The sequence below is a fragment of the Porites lutea genome, chromosome 9 (assembly GCF_958299795.1).
Source record: "Porites lutea chromosome 9, jaPorLute2.1, whole genome shotgun sequence".
In the NCBI taxonomy this organism is placed as follows: Eukaryota; Metazoa; Cnidaria; class Anthozoa; order Scleractinia; family Poritidae; genus Porites; species Porites lutea.
Window position 1 is genome coordinate 19,196,601 of NC_133209.1, and position 13,131 is coordinate 19,209,731.

The following is a 13,131-nucleotide window of genomic DNA, read 5'->3' on the forward strand; positions in this document are numbered from 1 at the left end:
TTACACTTTGACAACATTTGTCGATCATAAATTAAGTCTGTCACAGTCTATTCTTAATCGACGTATGATAGTTTGGTCTGGCTGGGATCCTTCGATTTGAAAAAAAATATTGAAAAAAATATCGGACTGCAGGTCATTTAGTGTTTTGAAAATCTTGACCGGTTACCGGTCATATAGCCGCAGTCTTTACTATTTTTCAAGCAAATGTTTCTTCTGTTCTAAGAGGGAATCACACAAGCAGCATTAGAGCTACGAGCCCGAAATTTATGTGTCATGTATTTATCAAAAATTGAACATAACTGCCCTCCAAAATTGTTTAAATTGGTGTTTGATTCGTGACATGGTTGGCCAAGTTAATGTGTTTTCATGGTCGTTTCTCAAACCTATCTTGTAGCGCAGATCACAGTCGAACAAATTTACTTAAACTTGGCAGATGAAATAAACAGTCTTAAACTCAAGAATTTTAAGTTTCGTGGAAAACGCTCGATTTTTGTGCGAACAGAAAGACTGAACACCATAGTTAGAAAATTTGCTCGTATGGCCAAATCAAAGCTTCAAAATAAGTTTCAGTCATTCAGTCACGGTTGCAAGCGAGAATGATTGATATACATATCAAAAATTGAGAATTATCTGGCCACTTCTGACGCGACGCGAGCACGTTAGAAAAATACTAAAACTGGCTCATAATTAAGTTATTCACCTTTAACGCGATACTCAAAAGGAAGATAATTTCTAAATTTAGGTCATCACTGACAAAGATTTTGGATTAAGCCCTCTTAGCCTCACATCATCTTCTACTAAAAACTTTACACTTAATTTTCCATTTCTTCACTATTCCTTGCCTACGGCAGCATTTCTACCCTTTAGGTATACTAGTTAATAATTCATAAAGAAAAAACCGATGAAATTTATTTTTAATGAACGTCTTTATATCTCAGCTTAATTGAACTTTTACAAATATAAATACTGCACTGTACAAGACCTTTATCAACGAACCATTAGCGCAGTGTGCAGTTTCATGAAAGTGTTGATTATTATGAATAACAACCTGAGTGGTCACTTACGAGAGCTTAAAAACAATGGAAAAGTCCAGTTGAGAGAGCTTTTCATTACAAAGTATGAGTCACAGTTCAAACGAGGTTCTACAAAAGTGATCGTAACCAGAGTGGTCGCAAGGAGAACTTCGACTGTACCCCTTTTGGTCGGGGGATCCCCGTAGGGTTCATAAGAAAAGGTGCCCTATTTACGAGAAAGAAAAGTCACGACTACCGTAGCCTACGACCAAGCCTTCCAATTATGGCGAGCGAAGCAAACCGCGAGAGAACGCACGCGCGAGCGTTGAAAGCTCTCCTTTCTTTCCCCACCCCTCGTACACGCGGCTCCTTTCGCGTGCGGCTCTTTCGTGACTTCTCGCGACTCCCTCAAATGGTGAGCTTGCTCGCAGGCTACGACTACCGACGCAATGACGGATCCCTGTCAGTAGGAAACTTCTCCTCAACTCTACGTTTTATTATTAACAGACGTCCAACTAACCTTCCAAACTCTTCTTTAGATTTAGTAGCTTTATCTTCATATAATTTTATTTGCCTAAAACAGAAAAACCACATGATATTTAATTCATACCTATGTCAATGCCCACCTTCTACGCATTCTTACGTTTTCTTCTAGGCGGCTTACGCACTTTTTTTTTATAAGAACAATTTTTAAAAGAACGTCCAACCCGGCCAAAAAAAAAGACAAAAAAAAAAGAACATGCTAAGAACATACCGGAAGAACTTTTTTTTTCACTACTTTTACTTTCCAAAATCCAGAAAATTTGAATTACATAATGTCCTACATGGAATCAGAGCGCTCAAAAATTTTGTTCTTTCAACACATTCCCACTGGGTAAGGTCAATATTTACATTTACATTGTACTTGTACAATTCATTAACGTGAAAACTACAATCATTGTGTTATCTTGTCTATATCAATATGTAGCTTAAAAGTTATCATATTTCCGTTATTGAAATTTAAGAACATCCTTAAGTTCCAGGCTCATACTCCCCAGAAAATAAGAATGGTCCAGGCTCAACTCGAAAATAGGCGTTCTAATAAGCACGAAAGAGTATACGCTTAGAGATGTGCTCTCGAATCCGTCGTGCGAAAGAAAAGGGCGTTTCTCTACAATGTACCTTTCACGCCATCTTACCTTGTAAAGTTCTCTTCGGTTTCCTTTAATGTTTCTTCCAATGCAGTGACTTCTGACTGATATCTAACATAAAGCTGTGCATTAATAAGCAAATCTCTTCTGAAGAGCTCTAGCTGTGTTGGGAGGGGCAGATCAAGAAAATTCAGAAAGAGGGGACCAACGATTACTATGCCCCAAAACAAAATAGATACTATTTATTTATTTAAAACAAATCTCTAAGAGAATTAACCTAGAATGCAAGGCTCCGGAAGACACGCTGCGAAAATTATACAGAATACCCCAAAATTTCAGTTTTCTACCGCTCTACTATCTGAACGCCTGTAACAGGCTATTTTGTGAGTAATTTGCATCGAAATTATCCTGCCTGCGAGCAAGCTCTCTAGGGACGGAGCGCGGCCTATGCGGGAAAAACGAGGGGCGACTGGGGCGCCTCGTTTTTTTCTTTCGTCGTTAATTGATTGCGCGCGCTCTCCTATCTGAACGCCTGGAACAGGCTACACACAAAAACACGACACACACCTGCCTACTTCTTCCTTTAATTTCCTTTCATTCTCTTGTGTTTGGCTTATTACCCTAAAGGAAATTCGTTAGAAATCAGTCACGCGCGCCCACAAAACTGATAATATGAAAGCAAATATTTCAGCCAGTTTACTGCAGATATACCTGTGGTAAGTTATCGTATCTTACCTGTCCAGTTGCTCTTTAAGTTCCTCCAATTCCTCATCTCGTTGTTCTCGAACGCTTTTTATGACAAAAACAAATTAACGGGGCGAATAAAAAGAAGAAACTACCAATAAACTGAGTACATTTCGCATCAACCTGACTTTTGAAAAGTTCAAAGTGGATCAATTTCTGAATGTTAAGAACTTCAACTACTACTAACAACTAAAAAAAAAAACACCTCAGTTGTGAATTTGTCTTGAACAAACCTTAGTGTGTGTTGTAACTCTTTAGACATGTCCTCTTCTTTCTGATGAAGTTCATTAATTGTCTTGTGAGCCTGGTGGAGAATGCACAACATAGCGTGATCAAGTTAAGTTAAAGGAAGTTAAAAGCTACCAGCTGTTTCCCATGGGCAACGTAGTCAATCGCTTGTTGCATACATTTGAAAGTCAGTCTTTGAGTTTCAGTTTCGAAGACCAAAACTGGCGGCAAATTATGAAAACAAATAAAGGAATGGGATCGTAGAGGTATATTTGGAACTTACCTCTTCGAGTGAACTCCTGAGAGAATCTTTGGTAAATTCCGTTTCCTCTAACTGTTTTGCCATTTTCTCTCTAATAGCTTTAACTTCAGCCTAAAACAAACAAGCAAACAACAACATCAAACAACAATATTCAGACACTTGAAACGGAGAATCAAAATACTCATGCCAAGTAAATTATAGATAACACCCCGTTTTGTCCCGTTTAGGACAATTCTTGAAGGGGCAAAAACCTTGTATGGTTCCGCCTTTTGTTTACATGAGACCCGTGGAACCGTGAAAGTTTATGAACGGCAAACAGCACTGCAAGCTGTAACAGAATTTGCACTTTCCCGTGTAAACGGGTTGAACAGGTAAAAAATACATCCGTTCGAATTGTCCGGACCCGTGTGAACGGGATATAAGATGTAAATTCTGAGGCTAACAAATGAAGGACACTTTTCTAAGTTTGACCTGAGCTGTTGTAAGTTCTTGTTGACACTTCGATAGTTGATCTTTCATGAAGTCTTTTTCAGCCTAAAAAAGAAAACAACAAAAATCATCTCACAAGATGGGAAAGAGTCTTGAGCGAGGTACTCGGGATTTATGGTGACTGGGAGGTGCAAAGGATTTTTTTTATCGGGTTTTGAATTCGTGTTTTCTTCATGAAAGAATTTTGGCGGTGTTTTAGGGTAGGTTGACTTTTCTACGGACACGTTTTGGTATTCAACAAACTAAACCTCTGGTCGGGGTAAGATTATGTCTGCATCACAGGCTCAACAAGATTCGAAGGATTCGTGGTAAAAAAAAATGGTAATGGTACGTTGCGCTACGTATTTTACGCCAAACGGCTGTAAAAATTCGCCGACTGGCTCGCTGTACATTGCTTTCCATTACCCCCGAATCTTCTTGAAGACAGCAAAATATTTCGCCTGTTTTTACTTTAATGGGGAGGACTGTAAGGCGGGTCCTGGGTCCAGTTGTATGAAAGGTGGATAAATCTCTATCCAGTAGCGGGATAACGCAATTGGTTTCCCTAGTCTAATACTTATACTAATACCTATGGATGGTGATTTGTTCAGTGGATAGCGCAATCCAAAGTTTGCGCATTCGGGGCCAGGAAAGTACTTTTTTTTTACCTTAGAGCTCTCCAGTTGTTGATTGAGTTGGTCGTATTCTTCTTCAAGTTTTTCGCTTTGTTGTTTAAGCAACATGCAAGTGTTTTGTTGCTGGTCACTTTCCTGCCGGCTTTACAATTGAGATATAAAACATGTTAATTAAAGAACGCAGACAAGGATCCTAAAGGCGATGTTAGACGGGACGATTCGCAACGACGATTTTTAGCGCAACACAGTGTTGCAACACTGTTTCGAATGGTTGCAACATTGTTCCAACATTGCTACGCTGTGTTGCGCCTAAAATCGTCGTTGCAAATCGTCCTGTGTAAAGCCTGGTTCTCATATGCCGCCGAAGTACCTGCGACATAGCCGCCGGTACTGCCTGCGATAGTTCTCCGACATATGAGGACATAACGCTGCCGGCAACAAGAAACATGACAGTCTTTACTGCCGGCATGCCTGCGAAGTTGAACTCGAGTCAACTTCTCAGGCATGCCGGCGGTAAAGACTGACATGGCCTCTTTTGCCGGCGACTTCTGTTCTCATATCGGAACGGTGTCGCAGGTAGCTCGGCAGCATATGAGAACCAAGACAGTCTTGAATTCTGGATTTCGGATTCCAGACTCCAGGTACTGAATTCCGGATTCTTTGACTGTGAAACTTGGATTCCTGATTCCAGTCGTTAGGGGGATTCAGGATTCCTTGAGCAGTATTCCGGATTCCAAATACCAGGATTCCGGATTCCGGATTCCATGGTACAAATTTGCTGCATTCCGGAATCCTGACTCCCTTCCATGGGTCATCCCTTTGGTTTTTTCAGCAACTCATCTGAAGTATACCTGGGTTTTACGACACATTTTTCGCAGGGTTGACAATCTCCCCTGTTTAAATAATTCCAAAAATGTTACAGAATACTAAGCTGACCTTTTCTGCAGACAATCTTTTGTAACTTCCAACTCTGCTAAGATCAGCTGTTTCTCCTTCTCCGCTTCCGACTGGAAGCATGCTAGAATTAAGACAAAAAATGTTGTGTAAAACGCCCTAGTGGTACAGTACATTGTAATTTATATCATCGAATCGATGGTATATTGCTCGCATGTTCTAAATATGGTAAGCGGTAGTTGATGATAAAGAATTAGTAGGGGGATGGAAGCCAATCAGAAACAGCGAAATATTTTGAATGAATAACAACAACGCTTGAGTATGTTCAGAGAGAAGCCGGTTGCAGTCAGTGGAAACTGAAGAGGGATATACGTTCTCTCCAGTTTCCTTTCGGTTCTCATAAACCGATTTTCTGGTGTTTTCTGCTAACTTGCTTGAATTTCAACTCAGTCTACCCAACGGCAACCTCTCGATAATCTCTGTGGTCAAAAAGCCAAGATCTTACACAGCAGTTACACTGCTGGGGCAAAGAACAAAAAAACGGTGTAACACCAGGACAAGAAGTCGAAAAAAGTAGAAAATGAGTGTGGACTATCGATTTCCACTTTACAGCCTGCAAGCATCCATTGGGAATCGTGATGGTCATCACGTGTGTTCCACGCGAGATTGGTGCGAGTGACAGGCAGGACGCCTACTGCATCGCATTGCAGTTGTATTTACTCACTGTAAGAATCCTCGAGATCTTGATATTTCCCTGTCAGCGATATTAAATTTTGCGTCAATGTCTCTTCGCACCTAAAAAAATAAAAAAGATGTTTCCAAAAACATGCAAGGAATGTAAAAAGCAGCGAGAAGACCCCGTTAGGGTGGGAGTGGGAGTGGCCAACCTCGTTCCCAGGGTGTTTTCCCCGAACGAGGTTGTGGGAGTTCTACCAAGCCAAATTTTAAGTGCATTCATTTTATCGTGCAGTAGAAGAATATCATTTTCTTTCCCTTTTGTCGGTTGTTTTTTTCCCTAACGTTCCAGTAACCTGTTAGTTAAGCCGGTTCCAGGCGATAAGCGAAAAGAAGAGAGCCCATTTCGCCCACTATAAATTTACGTTGTGACCTAGTAAAAAATGGTTTCGCAGACCCTGCCTACGACTTCATCAAACTAGACTAATCACGATGCAAGGAAACGAGCATTGCGATAATCATTCCACTTCTGCTTCCGACTCCGACAATTTGATTTTTCCTTGGATCACAAGCGACGGAACGGAAACGTTCTGATTCTTGCCACTTCAATCCGTTGAGATTCTGACTTCGCTTATGACGCTGTCTCCAAATCCTTCGATGGTGAAAAGAGCCATGCGCCGAACAAACTATTTCATTTACACTTAAGGGTTGGCCAGACTAAGTAATACTCATCTACCAAAATAAAGGCTTTTGGAAAGTCTTGAAATACATGTAAATGTTTAGGAGTATACCTTTTAAGCTCTTCTTGAAGTGAGTCGACCTGGTCGTTGGCGATAGAAAGGCGCTGTTCATAATCAGTCTCGCATTCTTTAAGTCTGCTTTCAAGGGATAATTTTTCTACGGATAAACATCTGAAATTAAAGAACAGAAGACACGGAAATTGGCCCAGCATTTTTAAATAACCCTTGTCCAAGTCTCGACTTCAGCAATGCAAAGTGACTTATCATTAGACTACGAGTAGTCCCCCATTTTTCCTCAGGGACAGTAGGGCGAGCGAAACGCGAGTGAAAATCACCCCACGCGAGAAAAGGCGCCTTTTCTCGCGTGGGGTGATTTTCACGCGCGCTCGCGTTTCGCTCGCCCTACTATCCCTGAGGAAAAATGGGGAACTACTCGTAGTCTACTAATCATGGGTTCAATATAATAATTCTGCTCCTGCGGCATTTTTCCCCATCCTCGACTCGACCGCCTCTCTGAGAAAAAGTCTACCTCGACCTGAGAAACAATTAAAGTAGTACACCGTAGTGCAGAATGTCATAGGTTCAATTCCTGTCGGGAACTCAGATTTTTCTCGGTCCCATGTTCGTGACATGATTATCACACCTTTTCTCATTTCTTCACCGACCTTAAAATTTACAGCCATCATTCTTAATTTATCACATATATAACGCTTTCGACATTGTTGGTCCTAGCAGTACGCATGCATACATCAACCTTGTATATGGCCTAGCACGCCACGAGTACTTCGTAGCTCAGTGGTTAGAGCATCCGAGCGGTGTTGTGGAATGTCACAGGTTCGGAATTCCTGACGGGATTCAGATTTTTTTGTCCCGCGCTCGTGACATGATGATCACATCTTCTCTCATTTCTTCACTGAGTTTAAAATTTACCATCATTCTTTTCTATTTTGTCTATGTACCTATACGGAACGTCAAAGAAGGCTTGTAACCTATCAGACCAACAGCGCTAACTACATAATGCTATATTTGCCAGCACCTCGCTCTTTCTTCTGCAGACTGTTCTTTCTCAATCATCTCCAAAAGTTTATTCTCTAAATCCTGATTTTTGCTTTCAAAGCTATTACAAGCCTCTTGAAGTTGGATAATTCTGGACTGAACTTCACTAAAGTTCTCTCCACTCTGCTTCAACGAACACTCGAGCTTGTAACCAAACTCTTTACTTCTCTAGGAAAAGAAAAGAAAAACATAACGTCAAATTGCTGTTTTGAAAGGTCAAATTGCTGTTTTTTAAATCTAGCAGATTATTGGAAACCACCGTTGTTTGTCCTTTGAGGGAGTGACATGTACGCGCAAAATAATTTAGTGAGATGCCGATTACTAGGCCATTTTGCGTTTCCCCAAGCCTCTGTTTCAAAGCGAGGCTTAGTGCAAAAATGTTTTTTTATTCTTATTCAGATAAAACTCAGAATATAAAACTCATTTTCACAAGAAAGGTTTTGCTCTTAGCCTCGATTTGAAAGTGAGTTTCTGGAATTAGGAAATGGCATATCTAAAGCTTTTCTTTACTTATGTGTTAAAAATGGTACGGTATTGACTCCTGAGTGATCTAAATCGAAGAAAATTGCTTTTTTGTAGACGTTCGCCATGATCTTTGCTTGTCATGATGAGTAAGAAGACGAAACCTTTTACTTGTGCGGGGTGACAAGCGGTGGACATGAAAAACAATAAAAGAAGAAATGAAATCGCCTAGCAGAGCAGAAAATCGTTAATACTAACTGAAGCAAACAGTACTGAACATCAACAATTTACCATCATTTCTTTGCTCAGCATTTCCTCAAGAGCATGAATCTTGTTTTGACTTTCGTTGAGAGTGTTTTCCATCTTTGTACGGATTTCCTTTTCCGAGAAACACAATATAACAAATAAATTATAATCTTATATTACATATAAACAAAACAAAAATCATTTCCTTATAGACTAATACCCCTCTTTTCCCTAAATTCTTATTGTATTACGCATGTGTTAAACTGTCCTTTGGGGTATATGAGTACTTTCCGAGACAAAAAGCCTCCCACGCGGACGTTCTTAGAGTTATGTCACGCGTTCCCCAAGAAAGTCGTTCGTGGGGAAGGAGCAAAGTACTTAATTGCAGTCCAATGCATTATTGCAAAACCGTTTGAAACTGCAGAAGAACACAAAGGAGGAAAAAAGAATAATAATCAAAACTACCTGAAAGGAGATGGGCAAGATTAAAACAGATTTCGTTCAGTTGGGTGAACTAGAAAAATAGCGTCCCGCCCTTTAAAGTTTTCTCAACTTGTACGTTTGTTTAATAGTTACAAAACTTGCTTTGCCAGTTTGCTCATGACAAACGTTACATGTAACAAGAAAATAAACAAGAATACTAGAAACATATAGGTTGTAATGAATCCAATAAGTTTAGTAAACCGTTTTTCAAATCACCTCTAATTTTTCTTCCGTTTCTTCAAGTTTCTCTCTCAACTTAATGTTCTCCCTTCTTAACTGTGCAATCAACTCTGAAGAACGAAATAAAATAGTAAAAAGCCTCAGCACGGTTAGTATTAACAGCAGGTGGAAAAAAATCAGATTATCTAATACTGAATAGACCCTTTTATGGTTTTTTTCAACTTTTGACATGGACAAGTTCGGGAAAATTGTCGACAGCACTGGAAAGAGCGCCTGTAAATTACATGTAGTACAATTGCCAAGTTTGAAAGTACAAACTAACGTATATCTATGCGAACTGTATAACGATAAACTCTTGATATTGAATCACCCGCAGAACATGAAAAAGTTGGCGAACGTTTTCAAGATATAACGCTTCATCGCGCACATGCGCAGTGTGTAACATAGCCCGTTTAAGCGAGTGAAGATTTAGCTCCGCTAATTTATGAAAATTTACAGACGTTTATATGGTGGGGGAAGTGGGGGAAAAGTTTGTGCCCCCCACCATATAGTCTCCCTCGAGGGAGACTACCCACCATACAAACGTCTGTAAAATTTCGCGACTTTGAGGAGCTGAATCTTCGTTAGTTTTCAACAAATCATTCTCAAACTAGGCAATTTTACTAATCTTAACTTAAAAGAGCTCTCTGGTGTCGACGGATTTTCCTCAACTTGTCCATATCAAAGGTTGAAAAGAAAAAAAAACCGGAAAAGGTCTATTTCCCAAAATAAGATCATGTTTACCATGAAGTTTCTGATTTGCTTCCTCGACTTCATCTCTGTTACTTGTCACTTCTGAAACTGTTCTGTCTGTTCAGTAAAAAAGGCAAATAATTTCCTATTCACTCATACTTAATAGTTGCCTGCGTGCAGACGTCTTTTTGTTCCCCCCCCCCCCCCAAACAAATTTTACATAACCATTGTTTGCATTTCTCCTGGGTATTACAGTTGTTCCAAGAGAATCGAAATTTGGGCGGAGGCTAATACCTAAGGATCCCAGGGATCCCAGGGTGGATTTGATTTTGTACAGTGCCCAGGCCTCATTTGCTTGGCCGCGCATTGATCTAGCCCAATTCACCTTAGCGAAAGCCGTTTGCACAGGGAAAAATAACCGATTCCCATTTTTGGATATTTTTGGGGTATTTAAAGAATACCCACAAAAATCCCAAATTTGGAAGAGTGAGACAAGTCCCAATCTGGGAACTTGGTTGGGAATTCCCTGGTTGGGACTTGTCTCACTTTGCCAAATTTGGGATTTTTATGGGTATTCTTTAAATACCCAAAAATATCCAAAAATGGGAATCCGTTATTTTTTCCTGTGTTGGATTCTCCTCTTCGAGTTTCACAAATTCTGCTTGATTCTTTTTGCTAGTAGGAACAGCTTTATTGGTTTTATTAACCGTTGGAGATCGAATTTCGTGAAAACGCCGTGCTGGAGATGGAGTGATAGAGGCTTGCATTCCATCGCCAGCAACTCGAGCTCACCACACCTTGTGTAATAGAAAGAATTTGAGCAGATTTCACGAAAACAGGGGCGCGTTTAGGAGTAGAACACTGCATAGTAAGTTACATTGACCTTTGTTTTTTTATTTTTTCTTTAAAGTATTTCCTACATATTTCAGGTTCGTAACTGTAGCCTATGCAAACACCGCAATTTTACAGGATTCGTTCTGTAGTACATTACTGAGCCTGGGTAACCTGTGCGGACGAGCTTTGTTCACTTTCAAACCCTTCAAGTCTCAAGAGTGACCAGACATCAAAAGAGAAAAGGTTAAGACCCGGTGGGGGGGGGGGGGGGGGGGTTACTTGGGTTAATTTTTGACGGGTCTATGCTGCTGGCCTCTCAAAACCCCTACCCCATTATAGTCTATTCTGTGGCCAAATAGTCACTTTGGGAAAATGTAATTTTCGTGATCCCAACAAGCCTTTTAACTAGGTCAGTCTGAAATGAATTCATTCATTGGTTTAACTTAATGAAGTCAAAATCTTCTGATTTTTAAATCTGTACCTACCTGAATTTGCTGATCCCCCAAATCTCGAAAATGTGGGATCCAATTCTAGTAATTTTGATGACAATGCAACCCCATTATAGTCAATCCAGCCGTGAAAATGTGACCCCATCCAGCGGCACATCCCAATTAGCCTAGTACTAGGAAGTACAACCCTGCCCCTGCCCCCCTCCGGGTAAAGAGAACTGGTGGAATGATGACCAAAGGGAAAATGCTATGATGTTTAAATTGTTCCAACTAATTCTCGAAGAAAATGCAGGGAGAGCTGGAGAATTTAATTGTGGACACTGGGGCTTGAAGGGTTTTATATAGTTATTGATAATATGTGCTGTTCCCAAATTCTAACAGAAGTCTGAATTTTAAAGAAACATTACTTTGACAGTTGAATTGATCCGGCTTTAGTCCATGATCTAATGACAAATTTATGTTCATTGTCTGTTATTCCATCCCAGACTCCCCTAGAATTTGGACACCATGTATGCTACAGGAACCTCTGTCTGTGCAAGCTTTAAAGAAAACCCTGAAGAGTTAGCCTGGGGAAAAAGCCAACTTTTCTCTACACCTACCACCACTGGTTTCTCTGCTGGGAAATGTCACCTGAAGAATGAGTACAGAAATTCCATACTGATGATGCAGCTTCTGATTGGTTGAAAATTTGCTTCATCTAATCAGAAGCACTTCCTAGCCTCCTGTGAAGGAGGTTGAAGCAGTTAAACCAGATCTGGGTAGGAATGCATCATCATTAACTAGAGTATGGAATTTCTTTGCTCCCTCCTCAGACGTCATTTTGCGGGAAAACCATCACAAAATGTTGCCTTTTTCTCAGGCTATTGAAGGGAGTGAAACTGAGTTGTTTAGAAAGAATTTAAGGCTAGAATGCAGGTGTACAATGGCACATGTACATGTTAAATCATTAATTTACTAACCTAGGGATGAGATTCTCTCAGTGAGAGCCTTGTTCTTCTCTTGTTCCAATTCAAGATCAGCCCTTGAATTTTCAGCTGCACAACTCACTTGCATTTTAAGAGTAGATATCACCTAAGGTTACATTTACAGAAGATTCAGTAATGAAACATTTTTTTTAGAATACTAACCAAGGCATAAAATAATCGAAGGGCTCTATGGAAAAATTTCCCCTCCAAAAAGACGGGGGGTGACAGCTCTAACAGGGGCTGTTTCGGGAGTAAAACAAATTTATTCCGGGAATCTGGAGATTTTGCCGGGAATTGGGAAACCTGGGAAATTTTTCGGGAAATATGAGATATTTTCGGGACATTGAGCAAAGATTTGATATTACATGTTATCAAACAATATATATACAAAGATATGCACCCACTGTATGCGCTGTATTCTATGTATTTTGACACTTGAAAACAGCTGAACTCCCCATGATATGAAAAGACCAATCAGCAACGTTTCCAACTAAAATAGCATGAAGTTCGAGTGCGATTGACCACGTGCAGTCCCCAGCGGATTGACACAAGAACCTTACCGGTGCAAGGCACATACTATCAGTTCACACCAGATCCCATCATTCATTAGTTCAGGGGTATTTTTACGCTGCATGTTAACGAGTTTTAAGAGCACATTCCACTGATTGCATACTGGAAAACTTGAAAGAAGTATGTAAGAAGTATGTAAGAAAAAAACGAAACTCATTTAACCTTGTTAAACACAAATGAGGTCATAAAATGTAGTATGTCTATGAGGAATCTTTAATCATCCTGATCTTGTCAGGGTCCTTCCGATTTTGCTTGAAAAATCCCGAATCCCGATTAATATGCGTTCGGGATAGGAAAATTTCAGATTTCGACAGCTGTTCTGAAATTTTCAAATGAATTCTTATGATACTCATACAATGACACCA

The 13,131-nt window shown here is 40.1% G+C and overlaps 1 protein-coding gene across 1 annotated transcript in view; it reads right to left on the minus strand.

Moving 5' to 3' along the window:
- Positions 1–13,131, minus strand: part of LOC140949011 (uncharacterized) — a 30,916-nt gene that overhangs the window by 10,547 nt on the left and 7,238 nt on the right. Inside the window, exons 9-24 of the mRNA XM_073398267.1 lie at positions 12,191–12,302; positions 10,000–10,065; positions 9,253–9,326; positions 8,599–8,685; positions 7,826–8,013; positions 6,841–6,960; positions 6,099–6,169; positions 5,417–5,498; positions 4,514–4,622; positions 3,849–3,911; positions 3,399–3,488; positions 3,121–3,191; positions 2,879–2,932; positions 2,692–2,764; positions 2,192–2,304; positions 1,534–1,587 (exon numbers count right to left, since the gene is read on the minus strand). Coding sequence (XP_073254368.1) covers positions 1,534–1,587; positions 2,192–2,304; positions 2,692–2,764; positions 2,879–2,932; positions 3,121–3,191; positions 3,399–3,488; positions 3,849–3,911; positions 4,514–4,622; positions 5,417–5,498; positions 6,099–6,169; positions 6,841–6,960; positions 7,826–8,013; positions 8,599–8,685; positions 9,253–9,326; positions 10,000–10,065; positions 12,191–12,302 — 1,427 coding nt within the window. The remainder of the gene's footprint in view (positions 1–1,533; positions 1,588–2,191; positions 2,305–2,691; positions 2,765–2,878; positions 2,933–3,120; positions 3,192–3,398; positions 3,489–3,848; positions 3,912–4,513; positions 4,623–5,416; positions 5,499–6,098; positions 6,170–6,840; positions 6,961–7,825; positions 8,014–8,598; positions 8,686–9,252; positions 9,327–9,999; positions 10,066–12,190; positions 12,303–13,131) is intronic.